This window comes from Ipomoea nil, unplaced genomic scaffold, assembly GCF_001879475.1.
Source record: "Ipomoea nil cultivar Tokyo-kokei standard unplaced genomic scaffold, Asagao_1.1 scaffold3142, whole genome shotgun sequence".
Taxonomy (NCBI): domain Eukaryota; kingdom Viridiplantae; phylum Streptophyta; class Magnoliopsida; order Solanales; family Convolvulaceae; genus Ipomoea; species Ipomoea nil.
Window position 1 is genome coordinate 1,306,683 of NW_017619570.1, and position 21,673 is coordinate 1,328,355.

The 21,673-nt window shown below is 39.0% G+C and overlaps 1 protein-coding gene across 7 annotated transcripts; it reads left to right on the forward strand.

Moving 5' to 3' along the window:
* Positions 1 to 764: 764 nt before the first annotated feature.
* Positions 765 to 21,463, forward strand: LOC109167011 (GPI ethanolamine phosphate transferase 3). Of its 7 annotated transcripts, none has more exons than XM_019315907.1 (23): positions 765 to 885; positions 1,374 to 1,464; positions 1,937 to 2,271; positions 2,424 to 2,458; positions 2,708 to 2,829; positions 3,382 to 3,471; positions 3,588 to 3,707; positions 3,882 to 3,965; positions 4,061 to 4,138; positions 4,792 to 4,917; positions 5,134 to 5,223; positions 5,374 to 5,409; positions 5,492 to 5,547; positions 16,868 to 17,009; positions 17,517 to 17,961; positions 18,082 to 18,173; positions 18,636 to 19,170; positions 19,311 to 19,428; positions 19,729 to 19,770; positions 20,084 to 20,249; positions 20,359 to 20,442; positions 20,541 to 20,672; positions 21,133 to 21,463. In XM_019315907.1, exons 3-22 carry the CDS (start codon positions 1,946 to 1,948, stop codon positions 20,640 to 20,642), a joined length of 2,889 nt encoding a protein of 962 aa, XP_019171452.1. In that variant the 5' UTR covers positions 765 to 885; positions 1,374 to 1,464; positions 1,937 to 1,945; the 3' UTR covers positions 20,643 to 20,672; positions 21,133 to 21,463. The 7 variants fall into 7 exon arrangements, with proteins under 7 accessions (XP_019171452.1, XP_019171456.1, XP_019171450.1 ...); XM_019315911.1 differs by having other exon boundaries at positions 20,541 to 20,668; XM_019315905.1 differs by lacking the exon at positions 21,133 to 21,463 and having other exon boundaries at positions 20,541 to 20,845.
* Positions 21,464 to 21,673: the final 210 nt, after the last annotated feature.

Consider the following 21,673-nt stretch of genomic DNA (forward strand, 5'->3'; position numbering starts at 1 on the left):
CATATATACTTATATGTAAGAATCAGAATAAATTTAAAAAATAACATACACTATTTGTAAATATTATAATTCTAATTTTAAACTAATGCTAGTAGTTGTTCCAATTCGAAGTGTTGGTTTACGGTTCAGGATCTAGTTTTTTCGATTCATGATTTTAATAAACTGAAATCCAAATATTGAATTCTGGATCTGAATCATAACCCGAAAACTTTCAATTCGATTGCTATAGTGTCCGTTTCAATTCAAACCGAACTGTGGTCATAAGTAATAATTCGTTGGAGAAGAAAAATAAATAAAATGTTTACTTTAAGGGTAGAAATGTTAATTTAATATATTATGGGGAAAAACTGCTGATTTTAGAATAATTGAAGGGACTAATATACTTATATGAATAATTCAGATAAAAAAATGTGTTATAAACATATAATTCAGAGGAAAAAAAATGTTATTTTCTCTTTTATTAAATAAAAAACCTTACTTTTAATGATAGATGAGATGAGATAACCCAATAGGGTAGCTCAAATGGTAAATGAACTCTCGGGAAGAGTTTTGAGATAACTAGGTGTACCTGAACCGTTAAAAGTCAACACTAACAACAAGGAAAATATTACATGTACTTTCATCCTCTACTCTTAACTAATCTATCAAAAATATAACTTATCAAAATTCATCACATCAAAGTAAACTTGAGGAAGTATAATTTAGAAGTACACTTAGTAGAAGTTAGAACACTAGAACTTTAATAATATAATAATTCCGGTGTTTTAGCTTCTGGATCGAATTTTCTCTGCTCTCTTCCTGCAACTCAGACGCTGTCGCCATTCATGGTGGGGCTATTTCACTCGAAGCTCCAAACCAGCCGGTTATCACCTTCGTAATCTCAAGGTTGGTTCTCCCATGGGCGACCGGAGTTGACCTGTTCTTTTTTATTCATTTCTTTTGAATTTTGATGCCAACTCTTCTTGAAAGGATCCGACCACGCTGCCCTTACTTATATTATTATTATTATTTATTAAATTCCCGTTAGAATACGATTACATAATGTATTCATGGTAAGCGAAAGGTGTTGAATTGGCAAGCTGATTGCATGAAGCATGGGCATTTGAGAAAAAGGGAAAAACGAACGTTAAGGCGCCTGTGATTGATATTGCGCGTAAGGTGCTCGATGAAATTCACTAACTGCTAATTCAAATGAAGTTCAGTGAGGCTCAGCTCCTGCATTAAGTATTGTATAACTGGCTTTGTGGCTTGAAAAAAGTCCGGTTCTGATTTACAGTGGACTTAATATATTTGATTGCATAAGAGGTTTTGTTTTGGTGTTTTCCAACTTACTTCTCCATGAATCTCACTCTCGGTTCTCTTTCTCTTTTCAGTTCTCACTCTCTGCGGCTTTCCGGGTCAAAGTCAGTCACGAACTAGCGAATCGGTCGATCGCCGAATAAGTCGCGAAGCCCTCATCACTCGGTCAGTTCTTGGTTTCATTCTCAATTCTCATTAATCATTGTCTGGTTACTTAGCTAAAAGCCCGACTCAGCCCCCTGAGAAGGCTACTCGTGCTACAGTTTGAAATAAATCCTAATAACCTGATTAGCTGATTCCAATTTGTAATTTTTAGGTAGTTTATAGCTACTACTTTTAAATTTGCAATACGTAGAGTTTAGTTATCTTTCATTGTGGAAAAATTGGCCTATTGTCTGACTGCATTTCATATCTTGCCTTGCCATTTGTGTCATTTTTTCCCAATTTTGCAACTTTTTCCATTTCAGCTTGCTGCAAGTTTCACAGTATTTTAATTCTCATTCAAAGCCAATAGGCCAGAAGCTGACAGAATATCTGCTTTTGATAAATGATAGATTTACTAAGATAAACGATCTAACTGTTTTTAGTGCTTGTCAATGATCAATAAGAATAACTGCTATGTCCAATTTTTGCATAGTGAAAAGCTATGGCAGTAGAGGAGTGGTGGAAGCATGAGATGGGTACTGGAAGAAGGGCTTTTGTGATGGTGTTGGTGGGAATATGTCTGCTTCATGGATTGGGTATTCTTTTATTCACTAGAGGCTTTCTTCTCACTCGCACTGAGCTTTCACATTACAGCCAGTGCTCTGATATCCACCATTCTCCCTGCTTTCCACCCTCTTCTTCATCCGTTCCCAATCGAAATGAAGAAGAAACGGTCAAAAGTTCTCCCCATGTTCATACTCAAAGCCGAAGTTGTTGGACCAAACAATCTGTTGATCGCCTTGTCATCGTTGTTCTAGATGCCCTCAGGTACTACCATCATATTTGCATACTCTTCTCTTCTTTCCTCTTATTTAATCTTCTTTTATTTCCTTTTTCTTTTTCAATTGTATATGAACTTATTATGAAGTAGCTATTTGATTAATTACTTTTGCATTAAAATTTTTAAATCTTCAAAATAGGTTTGACTTTGTTGCTCCCAGCACATTTTTTCAAGGTATGCACTTCATCCCCCTTTCCCCTTCAATCTGCACTTGCTCTCTACTTTAAAATGTGAGATAAGGTTTCCTGCCACTGGTACCAATACTCTTTGATTCCAGCTTAGTCAGTGCTACTTAATAGTTTCCTTACCCTCATCAATGGTAAATATTTAAACACCTGTTTCTCTCTCTCTCTCTCTCTCTCTCTCTCTCTCTCTCTCTCTCTCTCTCTCTCTCTCTCTCTCTCTTTTCTGCTTGGGTTTTAGATAGAAAACCATGGATGGACAAATTGCCCGTGCTGCATAAGCTCGCCACTCGACCAGGTTCATCTGCTAGGATCTTCAAAGCTATTGCCGATCCACCTACCACCAGTTTGCAGCGTCTAAAAGTAAATATTTTCTCGTTATGATTACTCTCCCAAGGATGTTTTATAAGGAAAGAACATTAGCTTTAACCCTCAGGTCTTACTCACACCTCTGTTCATTTATCTAGTTTTAGGAACAGGCATATCTATGCCATTCAAGAATTGCTCTTATGATGATTCTTGTTCTCCTTGGCTATATTAGTTGTTGTCTAGCCTTGCTTAGTTTCTCATTTGGGCTTCAAAAGGTTTAGTCTTCTAATATTAATGGTGTTCTGGAATATATAAGTAATATGGATCTCTATAGATTAGGCCGTCTTAGGGATTTAGGCATATGGAAACTTGTTTCCTTATTACAAGTCTTCTAGCATGTATTTATATTTTATAGGGCTGTGTATTCCCCTTTCTAACATAGATTGATAGACCTTCTATTCACTTTCGTACAATATATATTTTCTCATTCCTTGATTCTTCATCTCTTCCTCCGCCTAACTGGTGGGTGGTTGTTATTCTCCACCCGCCAGGCATTTGTGGATCATTCAAATTCAACATGTTCTATTTTGCTTTTTCTGATTTCAGGGCTTGACAACTGGTGGACTTCCAACTTTTATTGATGTGGGAAATAGCTTTGGTGCTCCTGCAATTATTGAGGATAATTTAATATATCAGGTGACAATGAGGATGCTCGTTCATAGTAACTTTCTTTAAGTGAATTAATTTCATTTCCTTAATTTTTCGACCTATGCCTAACCATTAGTGTTTATTGTATTGCTTTCTATTTGTAGATGGTTCACAATGAAAAGCAAGTGTTGATGATGGGAGATGACACTTGGGTGCAGTTGTTCCCTAAACATTTTAACAGATCTTTTCCATTCCCTTCCTTCAATGTTAAAGATCTTCATACAGTATGTTTTTTTAAAATTTATTTTATTTTTTTTTTATTTATTAATGCCATTGTTGACACTTGGTCATCGTGAGAAAGTGCACATTGAAAATGTGTTTTCAATGAAAAATTAGTGTAAGGTTGAGCGTTGAAAACAATGCCCCTTAGCTGAATCTTCAACATGTCTATTTGCCAGGTAGACAATGGCTGTATCGAGCACATTTTTCCTTCCTTGTACAAAGATGATTGGGATGTGCTTATAGCACATTTTCTTGGAGTGGTATGATTATCATAAGCTACCACAAATGTTATGGCAATTACACCTCCGCTCTTTTCTGGCAATTCTATTCTGATATTAATTTCTAAATCCCTAAGGATCATGCTGGACATATATCTGGTGTTGATTCTACTCAAATGATAGAGAAGTTGGAGCAATACAACACGATTTTGGAGGTACTTTTGTTTATTTAAAATTTTTGCATGTTTAAGTTGTCAACTGAATAAGGTTGTGGCTGAGTCTGGGGGTGTATGTGATACTTTTGTAATGGGTTGGAACCCCTTCATGTCTTATATCTTCTTAATAATCATACAAAATGAGGTTGTCATTAGAACAAGAAGAGAGACAACAGGGATGGTGGTAGTTAAGGACTTTGGATGAATGTATTGATCAAAGTTTTGGAGGGGAAGCTTTTTTTTTTTCCCTAAACATTTACTGTTTCCCTTGTATCTCTACTTTGCAATACATATCTGGATTCTCTAATCATATTTTGCTCAAGTTGTAGATTGACCAGTACTCTTCACTTCTTCCTAAAAATTCAATTGGGAAATAACCTTGATGCACACCTTCACTATTGGGTGATTGTACACTTTCTAGTAAAATGTCTCGTGAATCTGAGCAGTTGCAACATTTTTAATTGTGAAGTCATGATAATTTACACTATCTGCCTGGGAATGGGTTGTCTTCAATCTTACCTCTATTATGTTGTTTTTCATGATTAAATCTAAGTACTCTTGGCATTATGTGATGTTTCGTATTTCATAGTTGCTTTTTGTGCCTTATTATGGCTCTCTGAAATCTGAATTAATGTATTGGACTGTGTCTTTAGCAAATTGTTGATGTGTTGGAGAGCCAGAGTGGACCGGGAGGATTACATGAAAATACTATGCTTCTTGTGATGGGTGATCATGGGCAAACTGTCAATGGTGACCACGGTGGAGGGACTGATGAAGAGGTTCCATATCTACCATTTAACATCAGACTCTAGAAGCAAAGCTTAAGAAAAACATGCAAAAACAAAATAAAGCAAAAACATAAACAAATAATAATAATAATAATTAATAATAACAATAATAATTAATAATAATAATAATAATAATAATAATAATAATAGAAAATTTTAGAAATTAAAGTGCAATTTCCTTTCTATCCTAAAGAAACATTTTTGCAGGTTGAGACATCACTATTTGCCATGAGTTTTAAGAAGCCTCCATTTCCTTCACCATTGGAATCTGACACTTCATCTTGCCAACTTGACTTGGTATGACTAAATTATAGATATGAAATACTTATTAATATGTGTGTGTATATGTGATACATTAATGCAGTTTTTCTTCCTATATTCCCTTGCAAAGAGTCTTAAGAATCATCCCCCTTACATTTTTCACTATTATAACTTTATTTATGTCAGGATGGAAATAGGATGTGCATCAGCTCCATCCAACAGGTTAAGTCATAGTCTCATTCTATGCAGGTCCTGAATTATGTTTTCTTTAGAAAATTCACTAAGCCGTGTTTTTTGGTCTCAGCTTGATTTTGCAGTCACAGTGTCTGCTCTGCTTGGAATTCCCTATCCATTTGGAAGGTGCTGAATAAGAACTTCATTTATATTAATGTTTCTCTAATTATTTTATTGATTCTGAAAACCACATTATACATGCTATCATTTTCTATTTCTATAGACTCTGTCTGATATGAGGAAAAAAATACTTGTTTTGTTTTGGTACTTTATTTCAGTTATACTTCTATATTTTCTTTATGAGAGGCATGTGCATATTTTCTATATGTAAACAACCCCACTTGGTTACTTCTAGTCTGTTCTAATCTCTGTATTCCATACAATTGAGTCAAGAGGATACACATATTTATACTAGGCTATGCACACTAACTATGGTAAGGATCAATAATATCCCTAAGATATTATACACACTATCCCTAAGATATTATACTGAGATCATATCAAATATTCTTCTACCATATAATGTCTAACACTCCCCCTCAAGTTGGAGCATAGATATTGATAATGCCCAACTTGTTACATAAGTAATCTATTCGAGGCCCATTCATAGCTTTTGTAAAAAGATCTCCTAGCTGTTCTCCTGTCTTCACAAATCCAGTAGAAATTAAGCCTCGTTGTATCTTTTCACGAATGAAATGACAATCAACTTCAATGTGCTTGGTTCGTTCATGGAAAACAGGATTGGCTGCAATATGGAGAGCCGCTTGATTGTCACACCATAGCTTCGCAGGAATAGAGGCCTTGAGCCCTATTTCATCGAGAATGTGATATATCCACAAGATTTCACAGGTTGCCTGTGCCATTGCTCTATACTCTGACTCTGCACTCGATCGTGAGACAACATTTTGCTTCTTGCTCTTCCACAAGATCAAGTTTCCACCAAAGAAGACACAAAATCCGGTTGTAGACCTCCGATTCTCCTTAGACCTTGCATAGTCTGCATCTGCAAAGCACTCAATGTTCATATGTCCATGGTTTTGATATACAATTCCACGTCGTGGAGCACCTTTCAAGTAGTTCAGGATTTGTTCAACAGCTTTCCAATGATCAATAGTTGGAGATGCCATAAATTGACTTACAATACTTACTGAGTAAGCAACATCAGGACGAGTTACAGTCAGATAATTTAGCTTACCAACCAATCTTCTATATCTTTCTGGATCATCAAATAGCTCCCCCTCTGATGTCAACTGTGAATTAGGGATCATTGGAGTATTGCATGGCTTAGCTCCTAGTTTTCCTGTTTCTGTCAATAGATCAAGTATATATTTTCTCTGGGAGAGAAGTATACCTTTCTTACTCCGTATTACCTCAACACCTAGAAAATATTTTAATGTACCAAGATCTTTAGTCTGAAATTGACTATGAAGAAAGGTCTTAAGAGATACAATACCAGCGGTGTCACTTCCAGTGATGACAATGTCATCCACATAGACAACTAATAAAATAATGCCTTTCTCAGAGCGTTTATAGAAGACAGAATGATCAGACTTTCCTTTTATCATGCCAAACCTCTCAATCGCTTGACTGAATTTCCCAAACCATGCACGAGGGCTTTGCTTAAGGCCATACAAAGATTTGCGAAGTCGACAAACCTTACCATACTCTCCCTGAGCAACAAACCCAGGTGGTTGCTCCATGTAGACTTCATCTTGAAGCTCACCATGTAGAAAAGCATTTTTAATGTCCAGTTGATGTAAAGGCCAATTAAATGTAGCAGCCATAGAAATAAGCAATCTGACAGAGGTCAATTTTGCAACAGGAGAAAATGTGTCAGAGTAATCAATACCATAAGTTTGGGCATACCCCTTAGCAACTAGACGAGCCTTCAACCGAGCTATAGATCCATCAGGGTTAACCTTCACCACGAACACCCACTTGCACCCAATGGCCTTCTTCCCTACAGGTAAATCTACCAAGTTCCACGTACCATTGAAATCCAAGGCATTCATCTCCTCAATCATAGCGTTACGCCAACCAAAATGGGACAGTGCTTGTTTGACAGTTTTAGGAATTTGTATAGAGTCGAGAAGCAATAAAAGTGCAGGAGATATGGGGTAAGTGGTTGTAAGAAACAAACGATGAGACAGGATAAGTACAAGTTCTTTTACCTTTGCGTAGGGCTATTGGCAAGGTAGCTGGATCAGACGACGAAGAATCCGGCTCAGGACATGAATCTGGCGTATTGTCAGGAACCAAAGTAGTGTCGGGATTCAGGTTAACCTCTTTTGGAACAGACTGGTGTTTACGAGAATATACCTGAGTAATTGGTGGTCGGGAAGGTGGAATAGAAACGGAAGCGGTGGTAACCGTATAGATGAGAATATCATCATCACTGTCGCCATGGCTTTCTGAATTTGAAGAAGGTGAGAATGAAACATCTTCATGGAAGGTTACGTCAATAGACACGAGATATCTTCCCGTTGACGGACAATAACACCTATACCCCTTTTGAACACGAGAATATCCCAAAAAGATGCACTTTAAAGATTTAGGATCTAATTTCGTGATATGGGGCCTTACATCTCTCACAAAGCAAGTACATCCAAATGTTTTTGGTGGAATAGGAAATACAGATTTGTGAGGGAAAAGACACTGATAGGGTGTTGTACCATGTAAGACCGAAGACGGCATACGGTTGATCAAAAAACAAGCAGTAGAGACTGCATCAGCCCAAAAATGTTTTGGAACCCACATTTGGAACAGGAGAGCCCGAGCAGTTTCTAGTAAGTGCCTGTTTTTGCGTTCAGCAACCCCATTTTGAGATGGGGTGTCAACATAGGAAGATTGATGTAAAATTCCATGTTCAAGCATATAAGAGGAAAAGGGTTCAGAAAAATACTCTTTAGCATTGTCACTTCTCAATACACGAACAGGTATATTAAATTGTGTTTGTATCTCAGCACAAAAAGCACGAAAATGGGAAAATAATTCAGAACGACTCCTCATAAAATATAACCAAGTCATGCGAGAGAAGTCATCAACGAAAGTAACAAAGTACCGAAACCCGGTTTTGGACATAACACGACATGGACCCCAAACATCAGAATGAACTAACTCAAAAGGAGCACGTGCTCGTTTATGGACTCTAGGACTTAAACTAACTCGATGATGTTTAGCAAATTGACAAGACTCACAATTTAAAGAGGACACCTTACTAAATTGCGGACACATCTTTTTCAACAATGGTAAGGATGGGTGCCCTAAACGACAATGGACTTCCAACGGAGTACCCATCCCAAAGCAGGCAACAGTTCTCGGTATACTGGAATCAAGAATATAGAGGCCACCAGACTCATGCCCTTTACCAATAATCTGCTTCGTCGTAAGATCCTGGAACATGCAGTGAGTGGGAAAAAAGGTTATGGAACAATTTAGAGCATTAGTGATTTGACTAACAGAGATCAAATTAAAAGACAAGTTAGGAAGGCTCAAGACCGAGGATAACGGGAGATCAGGAGTCGGATTAGCAGTGCCAATCCCAAGCACCCTAGAAGTGGATCCATCAGCTAGAGTGACATGGGAAGTTGAAGGAGAAGATTGAAAGGTAGATAGGAGGCTAGAGTTACCTGTCATATGATCCGTGGCTCCCGAATCAATACCCCATTTGGAAGCTGAAGAGACGAGGCAAGTGTTGGGATTACCTGAGGTGGCAGCCGCTACAGTTGAGGGAGATGATGAGGATTCTTGGTACTTCAGGAACTTAGCATACTCATCTGCAGAGAATACAACCGTTTTCTCACCATGAGTATCAGAAGACACCATATTGGCAGACCGATTGCCCTGATTTCTATTCTGAAGCTTTCGGCAATCCTTCTTCATGTGCCCCGGTTTCTGACAGTAATGGCAAATGATTGGATTATACTGCTGGCCATAAGGATCCCTATTGTGATATGACGACTTCACAGGCTCCCCCTTTGACTTCTGACTGACAAGAACACTACTCGACTGAGGGGGTTGATAGGTCTCTGTGCGTAATACTCTAGAGAATACATCAGATAGGGATTTGAGCTCCTCACTGGACAATATCTGGGACTTGGCTGGTTCTAGTCGAGGATGAAGACCAGCCAAAAAACTCATGATGGCCATTTGTTCTCGCTGTTGTTGCTGCACCTTTATATCCGTTGTGAACGGCATTAATTCATTAAGAGCCTCATATGTTTTCTTGAACTCCATAAAATAAGTCTGCAGAGGTTTGTCAAGCATGTCGGCCCTATAAAAAGCCTTACAAACATAATAGATTCGAACAATGTCGCCCTTACTCGAATACAAAAAATTAAGATAGTCTAAGAGCTCTTTGACAGTTTCACAATGACTAACAAAACCAAATATTTCAGATTCAATTGAGTTCCGTATTTGAAGAAATAATTTAGCATCATCACGCAACCAAGTTTGCTTAGCTTTGTCATCCTCAGGCGGGGTGGCAGTCATATGGGCATCTTTGTCAATACTACGTAGATATATTTTAATGGTTCGTTTCCAATCCAAATGATTTGAGCCATTTAATTTGTGTTCTGTGATTCTTGCATTAACTGGAAGAATATCGGACACAACTATAGACTTAGGCTCAGACATTAGGCTATCCAACAAGAAGATATCTCAAATCAGACAACCAAACTTCCAGAATCAGACCTCTAAGCCACAACAAACACACAAACAGCCACACAACTTCACTGTCTTGCAAAGCAAAAAATAAGAGGGATATTACCGGGACCTCCAATGCCAAAACCGAGCCTAGAGCAGCGACGTAGACGACTGGGCGACCTCGGGAAAGTAGACCGGAGTGGATTCCGGCGCCGGAGTGACGCACACGCGCCGGCGCGTGGATAGTCGGCGATGGACGAAGGCGGCGCGTGAGGGCCACTCGCCGGGCGAAATCACGTCGAATTCAGCAGTCCGGCCTATCGGCGACTCTGCTCCTGATGGTGGTGACGACAAACGGCCGGCGACAATCCCGACCCAAACCTCCACCGTGCGCAGAAGCAGAAAGAGGAAAAAAAAAAAAAATTCTGTGTTTTTTTTTTTCTTTATGTGGCTCTTGATACCATGTTCTAATCTCTGTATTCCATACAATTGAGTCAAGAGGATACACATATTTATACTAGGCTATGCACACTAACTATGGTAAGGATCAATAATATCCCTAAGATATTATACACACTATCCCTAAGATATTATACTGAGATCATATCAAATATTCTTCTACCATATAATGTCTAACATAGTCTATGGACAGTTCCTTCTCCAAGCTGTTCAGTCTGTGACCTTTGACTGAGTGAGTGATAAATGTTATATCCCTTTTTGGCTTTACATTATAAATAAGATCAATTGGTTTTCTAAGAGTGTTTTAATGTCTCTCCCTCCAACCCCCTACTCCCCTCTTTCTCTTCTGGAACAATCTAAAATAGTGACTTTCTTGACAATGTTGAGCGAATATTTGTATGTCACAGATTAGCCATTATTTTATCCATTATGCACCTGAGGCTTCCTTCTCACTCATATTGTGTTTTCATGATAATGCTAATGGTCCAGGACTATTAACCATTTTCCTTCTCTCTCTTACTGAGCTTTCGTGATAATGCCATTTCTCAAAGACTATTCATCATTTTCCTTGCTCACACCCAATACACCCATTCCTCCCCATGTTTTCAGTATCAAAAGGAAGACTTTAAACCCTATAGGACACCTTATTAAACCACCATAGTTCAATTTGACTTTGAAACCATGGTCAATATAGATAACCAGTAATACCAAAACTATAATTCAAAAAAGTTTCATTCCTATAAAAATTCCCAATAAAAAACATTATCTACAAGCTTTCAGTGTACAGAAGCAACTTGCTTCTGATTTCTGCAATTTAAGAAAGTGTATTCCTATAGATGTTTTCAGATATTCAAGCGGTTATTTTAGTTTTAGTGTCTTTGTGCATTAAGTGTTCATAATGTTATTGTTATAATTTAAGATTGGGCCATGGTCACTCACCTGGGCTATAATGCACATGGGCCAAACCACACTAAAAGATTGATCCAACCAATTAGCTAGTCTAACCCATGGCTTTATAAAACCCATATGTTCTCTCTTATTTTGTAGATGTGGGACTGACTCTTAACACTCCCCCTCAAGTGGAGCTAGAAATTGGACCAGACCCCCCTGAAACGAAAGATCTGGACGCTACCAAAGTGGGCTTAAGCTTGGACGCCACCAATACCCATAACCGGGTGAACCCAAAGTGGACTGTTGAACTCTAAAGAAGGAAGTGTATATATGTATTGCAATCGTAAAACTCAATGAACAGAGTACAGGAAGCCTATGCTTGTATACAAGCTAAAGGGGAACTCCTAACCACTTATTTCAAAATTCAAATGGGTAGTTAGGAGACTTCCTCTAACAACCTACTAACACTCCCCCTCAAGTTGGAGCATAGATATCAAACATGCCCAACTTGTTACATATATATGAAACGCGACTTTTACACAATCCTTTCGTAAATATGTCAGCCAGTTGATCACCGCTCCGAACGTGTGTAAGTGATATGAGTCCTTGCTCCACTTTTTCCCGTACAAAATGGCAGTCAACTTCAATATGCTTCGTCCGCTCGTGAAAGACCGGATTATTCGCGATGTGTATGGCAGCACAGTTATCACACCACAAATCTACCGGTAACTTCACTTCAACACCCACTTCTTTTAGAATGTTACGCACCCAGACTATTTCGCTCGCCACATGAGCCATAGCTCGGTATTCCGATTCAGCACTCGAGCGTGACACCACATTCTGCTTCTTACTCTTCCACGAGACCAAATTGCCTCCTACAAACACACAATAACCTGTCATAGACTTCCTGTCACCTGGTGAACCAGCCCAGTCTGCATCGGAGAACGCCTCAACACGCATATACCCGTGGTCAGCATAAAGGATCCCTTTTCCAGGAGCACCTTTCAAATATTTCACAATCCGAACCGCCGCTTCCCAGTGAGTCTGGGTCGGTGCACTCATGAATTGACTAACCACACTCACTGGAAATGCAATATCTGGACGGGTAATTGTGAGATAATTTAGTTTTCCCACTAACCTCCTGTACCTCTCCGGATCTTCAAACGGCTCCCCTTCTCCTGCCAGTAACTTCACGCCTTGATCCATGGGCGTATCACACGGTTTTGACCCAAGCAGCCCCGTGTCCCCGAGCAAGTCCAACACATATTTCCTCTGTGAGAGAAATATGCCTTTCTTAGAGCGTGCAACTTCAATTCCCAGAAAGTACTTCAACACTCCCAGATCCTTAGTATGGAACTCAGATCCGAGAAAGGACTTGAGCGCCTCAATCCCACTTGCATCACTGCCTGTAATAACAATATCATCTACATATACTATCAACAAAACACACCCATAGTTAGTATGTTTGTAAAAGACAGTATGATCATATGCACTTCTCTGCATTCCAAACTCAACAACTGCATTGCTAAACCGCCCAAACCACGCACGCGGAGACTGCTTCAGCCCATACAAGGACCTCTTCAGCTTGCACACTTTCCCAGACTCCCCCTGAGCAACAAACCCCGGTGGTTGCTCCATATAAACCTCCTCACGCAAGTAGCCATGTAGGAAAGCGTTCTTCACATCAAGCTGATGCAAGGGCCAATGACTCGAAGCTGCCAAAGAGATAAATATCCGCACAGAAGTTAACTTGGCCACTGGAGAGAACGTCTCGGTATAATCTATACCATACGTCTGGGCGTACCCCTTTGCCACCAAGCGCGCTTTGAGTCTAGCCACAGAACCATCCGGGTTCATTTTCACCACATACACCCATTTACACCCAATAGCAACCTTACCAGGGGGAAGTTGTACTAGATCCCAGGTCTGGTTCTCCTCAAGGGCGTCTACCTCCTCTACCATTGCACGCCTCCAACCATCATGGGACATTGCCTGACTCAAAGATTTCGGAACAGGAACAGACTCTAACTGGGACACAAAAGCACGTGAAGACGCCGATAAATTGGTATATGACATAAAGGACGGAATGGGACGAACACAACGACGCGTACCTTTCCGAACAGCGATAGGAACATCCTGGTCTGTCGACGAAGATTCTGGTAAGGGAGGATTTACTGGTGGAACCGGTGGGGCTGCACGCGTATCACCTTCTCTGGGCCGCCTGTGATAGACCTGCGTAACAGGAGGCCTAGAATCCACTCCTACGGAGTCAGGAATAGTAACAATATATGTCAGAAAATCATCTGTCTCGGAACTACAATCAGACGAACTGGAGAACTCCTCTCTGAATAGAGTATTCTCGAAGAATGAGACATCTGCAGAAACCAAGTATCGCCCCAAATCCGGGGAGTAACACCGATACCCTTTTTGAGTACTTGAATATCCCAAGAAAATACATTTTAATGACTTAGGGTCGAGTTTCCCTCTTTGAGGACGAACATCCTGGACAAAACACGTACACCCAAACACTTTAGGAGGGAGGCAGAACAACGGTTTGGATGGATAGACGAAATGACAAGGACTCTGACCCCCAAGGACCCTTGTAGGTAGGCGGTTTATTAAGAAACACGCTGTATGAACAGCATCTGCCCAGTAAACCCTAGGGACTTTCATTTGAAACAACAACGCCCTAGCAACCTCCAACAGATGGCGGTTCTTGCGTTCTGCCACACCATTCTGTTGGGGAGTGCTGACACAAGACGACTGATGTACCATCCCATTCTGACTCATATAACTTGAGAAGGAACGAGAAAAATACTCAGTCCCATTATCACTCCGCAACACCTGTATCATTTTATTGAACTGAGTTTTGACCATCGCACAGAAATTACAAAAGATCCCAAACAACTCATCTCTAGATTTCATGAGGTATAGCCAAGTGTGTCTAGAGAAATCGTCTACAAAAGTTACAAAATATTTAAACCCAGATTTTGATACTACTCGACATGGCCCCCATATATCTGAGTGAACCAACTGAAATAAAGACTCGACTCTATTATTGACTCTAGGAGGGTATGGCACCCGACAATGCTTAGCAAGCTCGCATGACTCACATTGCAAGCTAGATAGAGATTCTAACCCCGGACACAACTTCTTTAAGACAGACAAAGGCGGATGACCATACCGGGAGTGCAACTGAAACGGGGACATATTTCCCAATAAACCAACCGGAACACCTCCAGAATCTTTGGACAGCCGCTCTAACACGTACAGCCCACCGACCTCCTTCCCTTTACCAATAATCGTCTTCGTCAACAGATCCTGAAACAGACAATATCCAGGGAAGAACATGACACAACAATTTAGGTCCCGGGTAATTTGACTAATTGACAATAAATTGAACGGGAATTTTGGGAGATATAACACAGAATTGAGAGGTAACGACGAACTAACACTCACACTACCTTTACCTAAAACAGAGGTAGATGAACCATCTGCTAAGGTAACGGTAGGACCATATTTAAGGGAACAATATTCGGAAAACATACTTAGATTACCTGACATGTGGTCACTGGCTCCAGAATCAATGACCCACTGTCGAGACGAGGAGGAAACACAAGCAATAGGATTACCTGTTTGAACAAAGGTAGCTGACGGAGACGGCAATGACCCTGGACTAGCGGGAGACTGCGAGGAAGACAACTTTAACTGATTAAACAAAACCATCTCTGCCTCAGTTATCATAACCGTCCCTTCTGGTTTAGAGGCAGAATTAGCAAACCTCCTATGGTCGGAGAGTTGTGGGCATTGGTTACGCAGATGACCGGGATCACCACAATTATAACAAGCCCTTTGCCCCCGACCTCCTCCGCGCCCTCTACCTCGTCCCCTGGACCGACCTCCTCGACTATCAGTCCCACTATCTCCCTGTGAGAAAAAGACTTGAATCTCCAACGTACTCTCAGTACCAAGATTCACTGACGCATTTTGAACCATAGAAAAAACTTGGTCGAGCGAGTCTAACTCCTTATTCCCCAATAATTGTGATTTCAAAACATCATACTCCTTATCCAATCCAGAAATCCAACTAAAAATATGCAATTGATCACGTTGTTTCTTCATTTTATCCACTTTATCAGTAATTGGCATAGCAGCACATAATGCCTCACTCACATTCTTGAAGTCATAATAGTAATCCCTGATGTCCCGCCCTTTTTGAGACGGTCGATGAACATCCTGGGATAACTGATATAACTTCCTTAAATTATTTGCCCCGCTAAACCACTGATTCACTAACTCCCACACTTCCTTCGCACTCTTACAGTGCTGTAAAGATAGGATTATCTTCCTATCAATACAATTTATTATACGCGAAAACAATGCGTCATCATCTTTCTGCCACGCTTGGGCTTCGGTAGGGTCATCCGGACATGTCTCAACTAAATGTCCAGCTTTACCCATACCCTTCAAGTTCACTTCAACTAGGAACTTCCATTCCCCAAAATTGGACCCATCAGGTGCCAACACCAAATCAACCAATTTAGATTGTGTTGACACCACTGTAATAGTCCTATTTTCTGCCATAATAAACACACAAAAGACCAACCTGGAAACGCAGCTTTTACGTCTATGCAGATGACAAAACACAACCCAGCTTCACTTCTCACGCAGCAAAGCAGATCTGGAAAAAACAGCTTCAACTCTCTGGCAGCAACGCAGGTCTGGAAACCAGTCCACTCAAAATCCCCTTAACACCGGACGGAGATATTCATATAGGAGTGTCGGGCACACGGAGACGATCCCAGCCGCGTCGGCGGCGACCGGAGGCGAGGTCGGAGAACACCGCACGCGCCGGCGCGTGGCGTCGGAGCTCCGGGAGTGCGGCGGCGCGTGGACCTTCCGATGACTGCTCCGATCCTCCCGGCGGCGGCGCCTCCTCGTTCCGACCAAAGCCCACCACCCACATCTACTGCTCTGATACCATGTTGAACTCTAAAGAAGGAAGTGTATATATGTATTGCAATCGTAAAACTCAATGAACAGAGTACAGGAAGCCTATGCTTATATACAAGCTAAAGGGGAACTCCTAACCACTTATTTCAAAATTCAAATGGGTAGTTAGGAGACTTCCTCTAACAACCTACTAACATGGACCGAACAGGCTCTGATACCATGTTATAATTTAAGATTGGGCCATGGTCACTCAACTGGGCTATAATGCACATGGGCCAAACCACACTAAAAGATTGAATCCAACCAATTAGCTAGTCTAACTCATGGCCTTATAAACCCATATGTTCTCTCTTATTTTATAGATGTGGGACTGACTCTTAACAGTTATTAGCATTGAAGTTGGTAAACTAATTCGCATTAGAAAATAAATAATTGCTTGATAGTGCCAAATACTCTGATATTTCTGGATGATGATTTACCAAGTTTCACTAATTTTCAGCATTGGACGTGTTAATGCTGAACTATATTCACTAGCCACTGGTACGTGGAATTCAGAAAGTTTTGACGGTGGTAGTCATCAAGACCAATTGGGGAAGTGGATGCAGAATTATGTCAATGTGCTCTGCATCAATGCATGGCAGGTAGTTTTCTTCATTCTCCTTTAAGGAATATTTGGCCAGCTACTAGTCTTATGCAATTCAAGGGATTTACATAGGTAACAGTTTCTTTTGGGTATACATAATACATCTAAAGGGGATGAGGTCAAGCCTGTGACCTTTCTAAAAGCAATTGATTGATTTATTTTCTTTTGATAGCAATTTCCTTTAATTTTTTATTTTCGAACATAATGTTTTTTTTTTTTTTTTTAATAATTTTAAAGCCAGCATAGATGTGTGTTTTATTAATTCCTAACTTCCTTGACATATCTCTGTGAAATGAAAATGGAAACTTTGCAATGTTGTGTTTAAAATATTAGACATGATATGGATTTTAATGTTTTCGGTGCTAGAAATTGAGCAGACAAGCATTTCAACATCAGTTTTATGTTCTCTAATATGTTTTGAAGCATCAGGTGGTGTTTATGTTATAAACTCATCTTATTTTACAGAATGCCTTCTTATCTGCAACGCATGAATTTACTGATGTAGGTGAAGAATTACATTGATGTGTATTCAGCTTCATCACTAATTGGATTTTCAGACAAAGATTTGTCACATATTGATGACCTCTATGATCTGGCGCAAAACATGTGGTCACATACCAAAGATGCTCTAGTGCAATGTGGAAATGGGAATTGCTCTACTTCATTACCTTCACTCAAGGAGCAAATTAATGCTTATTCTAATATTTTGGCTAGTATTACTACTCTAGCCCGATCAAAATGGACAGAATTTAATTTAAAGATGATGGGTGCTGGTTTTGTCATAATGTTGCTTTCTCTTCTTCTCCATGTCATCATCATCACGAAGTTGAACAAGCAATGTGGATTGCATTTTCCTTACTGCGGCAACTTTAGGATATCCTTTGAGGTTACTTTTGCTTATATTACTGTCTTGATCCGGGCATTTAGTTTTCTTTCAAACAGTTTCATTTGTAAGTTTCTTATCCACCCAAAATTTGCTCACTGAATTGATGCATAGTCCTTTCCATCAATTAGGGTCTTTTTCATCTCTTTATTTTGTTTAATGTATATATCTGCTCTCTGGGTTCCAGTGGAAGAAGGCAAAGTGGCTAGTTTTCTTTTAGCAACAACTGGAATTCTTCAGTTACGCCAAGCAATAGCTGCTAAGAAGATGCAATCAGAAGTAAGTATTTGCTATGGTTTTAAAGATTTTTTACTACATATATAAGTTTATTGAAATGCACCATAGGTATACAATATTCAGAACAATAAGTTTATGGACATGCACTTACAAGAAAGGCTCATTAGTCCATTACAATATTCAGAACAATCCTAACCGAATTCAATAACCTGATAATTTACATCATCATACAAAGGTCCAATACTTAAAAGAGCCCAATTCCCTAAACCTTTCTTAACCTTAGTGAAATCCCATTGTCTCTTTCTTTTTTTTTTTTTTTTTTTTTTTTTTTTTTTTTTTTTTTTTTTTTTTACGAAAAAGCACCTTCCTTGGTCCTCATGCTGCTGCTGCCAGATTGTATCTCTGAAGCTAAGAGACAACTGTCTTCTTTTTGTAGCTGATACTGACAAAAGAAGCCCTGAAAACTCTAGCCTAATATTTTACTTTGTTTCTGTGACCCTACAGGCTCTACTTTTTGTTTTCCTGGTCCCATTCCTCAGATTTGGAATTGAAGTAGGGCAGTCAAAGCAGGCAGTCAATTCATTATTTTTGAAGACGTTTCCTTCATGGACTCTAGGATTTGACAAAGATACTAAATTCTGGATTTATGCGGCTGATCTCTTACCAATACTAGCTCTTTTGTTTTTAGCATTTATAGTATACAAGAGCTCCTATCAGGGCATTTCAAAGTATATTGTTGCAGGAACTATATGTAGCTATTTGCTTATGGCTGTAGATTGGGCTATGGACACTAACTTGTTTGGTTTAAGCATGACGAATGGCAGCTCTAAAGGAAACTGGATTCCCCGAATAGTCTATCTTTTAGGTATTTTGCAAGTTTCATTTTTGGCTACTGCTCGATGTTCTGGTAAACAGAGGACCTCCGATTGGGAGAGATGCAATACTAAAACATTGTCAATGTTATTCGCTTGGAGTTCAACAATCATCATTCTATCTGGAAAGCAAGGGCCTTTGGTTGCTTTAGTAGCAGTGGTTGAAGGTGCATGCTCTTTTTATAATTTTGGTCTTGGAAGTTGAATTCAATTCCATTGCCCAGTGTGCCTGTCGTGTTTTTAAATGACAAAGATCTTTTGTAATTATGACAGCCTTGATGTTATGTAAATAAATTTTCTTACATAGGTTGGTGCATACTTAGGCTGATGAGATTAGAAGAAACTGTGGGTTCAACATTGTATTCCCCTCCAGTAACCAAATGGAGCCTATTAGCTGTGTGTCTATTTTTCTGCACTGGTCACTGGTAAGATATTCTTTTCTCCTGGTGCCTATGCACATTGATATAAAATTCAGTTACTATTGTAAAAAAAATAAAAAATAAAAATAAATAAATAACTGCACCAAGCAAGTGCAAGTGAGCTTTTGAAAGGTTTCTCTAATTTTGTTCTGTAAAATTTTATCATGGCGCCAACTAGTTCCAACTCTCTTTCAAGTATGTGACCAGTTGTGATTATCTACTCTATTTCAAAAGGAAAACATACCCATCTCCTTCCAGATTTGTTGCTCTGTTGTGCTGCTTCATGGAATAATATTTCTTGTCCAGGTGTACGTTTGATGGGCTCCGGTATCCTGCTGCTTTTGTTGGGTAAGAGAACAATTGTGTATCCTTATTAACCTTTATTGTCAATTTTTTATTTTTTTAATTACAAAGGAAGGGGGTACCCACATTTACAATCTACACCTACACCGAGGCTTGAACCCTAGACCTCCCATATAAGGGAGCAACCGGATACCAGTGGACCACAAGGTCCTTGATACCTTTATTATCGATTTATAGTTTACCATTTTCTTCTTTATCTATGTGAGTGGATGGGGAAAGGAGCTGATTTTTATTTGAATGAAAATGGAGCATAGTTCTTTTCTAGTTTACTATTTTCTTCTTTATCTATTTGTTCCAGGTTTGATGAATTCAACCTTGTTCGCCAAGCTATCCTACTAACTATTGACACCTTCGGCTTTTCTCACATTGTTCCAATTATTGGACTTCCATTTCTTGTTGCCTGCCAACGTCCTTTGAAGAAAACAGACCAGAAGAAGCAAGTATTTTACATTAACTTGTTACAAGTAAGCTTTATCTCTAAATATATTATATGCATCAGCAATTCATTAGTTGGATACAACTTTCGAAAACAGTTTCTGAAGTAGTTGGGTTCTTCCTGTTACTTATTTTCAGGTATATTTGATTTATGGACTTACTTTGGCTACAACCACAACGCTTACTATCTTATCTGTTGCAATACAAAGACGGCATTTGATGGTATCCCTTACCTCTAATTTTTGTTAGGTCGTAATTTTTTAACAACTTATCTTGATTGAATTCCATCATTGGCATACACTAACTACATTTTGGTGCAGGTATGGGGATTATTTGCTCCAAAATTTGTTTTTGATGCTTTGGGTCTTCTTCTGACCGATTTCTTGATATGTCTGGCATCACTCTACTATTTCACCAACTGATCATTCATCGGAGAATCTACTTGGAAGTAGGTGATTTCTTGCTCCTTTTATATCATAAGCCCCTCCGGGCAATGATTGCTATTTCCTAATTTGATCTCCTGAAGTGAAGTGTGATTGTTGTAGTTGAGCCCTTTGATATGTGATTGACTCTGATACTAAATTGAAGGATGTTCCATCTCAACTAAAAGTCTAAGTTCATAATAGGATTGCACATTTATTTATGTTTATATATTAATTATATATGCTCAACAATAAGCATGGTCAATGATTGTCAAGATAGAATATAAAATAAAATATTGGTCACAAGGAGATAAACCAACCTAGGTTTTCTAAAGTTGACCGGTTCAAACTAAGAAAGTTGATATTTGAACTCGTGATTTTGTGATTACAAGCCTATATCTTTAGTCATCTTGGCTGGGGTTATCCCTTCCCCAATCCTTTTTTTATGCTTGCATGTGTCCCATTACCCTTTTCCTGTTTTTGTCTACAGCTGATTGACCAACTTTTGGATATGAAAAACAAGCCAAATTAAAGCTCCCAAATGTATTATTCTTTCCCTATGTGTTTTTGAATTGAAGAGCAGACTGGTAGAAGACGAAGAAACTCCTCTGAGAAGCCGAAGCAAAAGTTGAAGATCAATCAATTGCTTCTAACCTGCAATTTATCTTATGTCTTCACAACTCCTATAATTTAATTACACCTTTTTTTTTTTTTTTTATTCTTTTTTTTTTTTTTTTTTTTTTATAGTTGAATATTTAGAAATACTATGTACAATTACAATCAGAATATATCTATATAAAGTATAATTACATTTTCCTTTAGTAACCTTTTAAAGTATCTACTTAATACAAAAATTCAAGCCATTAGCTTTTACACATAGCATCTCTATGATTTAAAATCTCACTACATTTTTCTCATACAATAACTTTCTAAAATTCATCCTAGGATCAAATACACCTTTAAGTTATACTCCAAATAGTAATTAGGCCTTTAAATTATAAAAAGTTTTTGGTAACCAATTAATCAGAGTT

Bases quoted from the DNA above. Each gene is read 5' to 3' on its own strand.
- LOC109167011 (XM_019315907.1), top strand. From the start codon at position 1,946: ATGGCAGTAGAGGAGTGGTGGAAGCATGAGATGGGTACTGGAAGAAGG. The intron at 3,708-3,881 runs GTATGTTTTTTT...TCTATTTGCCAG, and splicing joins ATGTTAAAGATCTTCATACA to GTAGACAATGGCTGTATCGA. The intron at 18,174-18,635 runs GTAAGTATTTGC...GTGACCCTACAG, and splicing joins CTAAGAAGATGCAATCAGAA to GCTCTACTTTTTGTTTTCCT.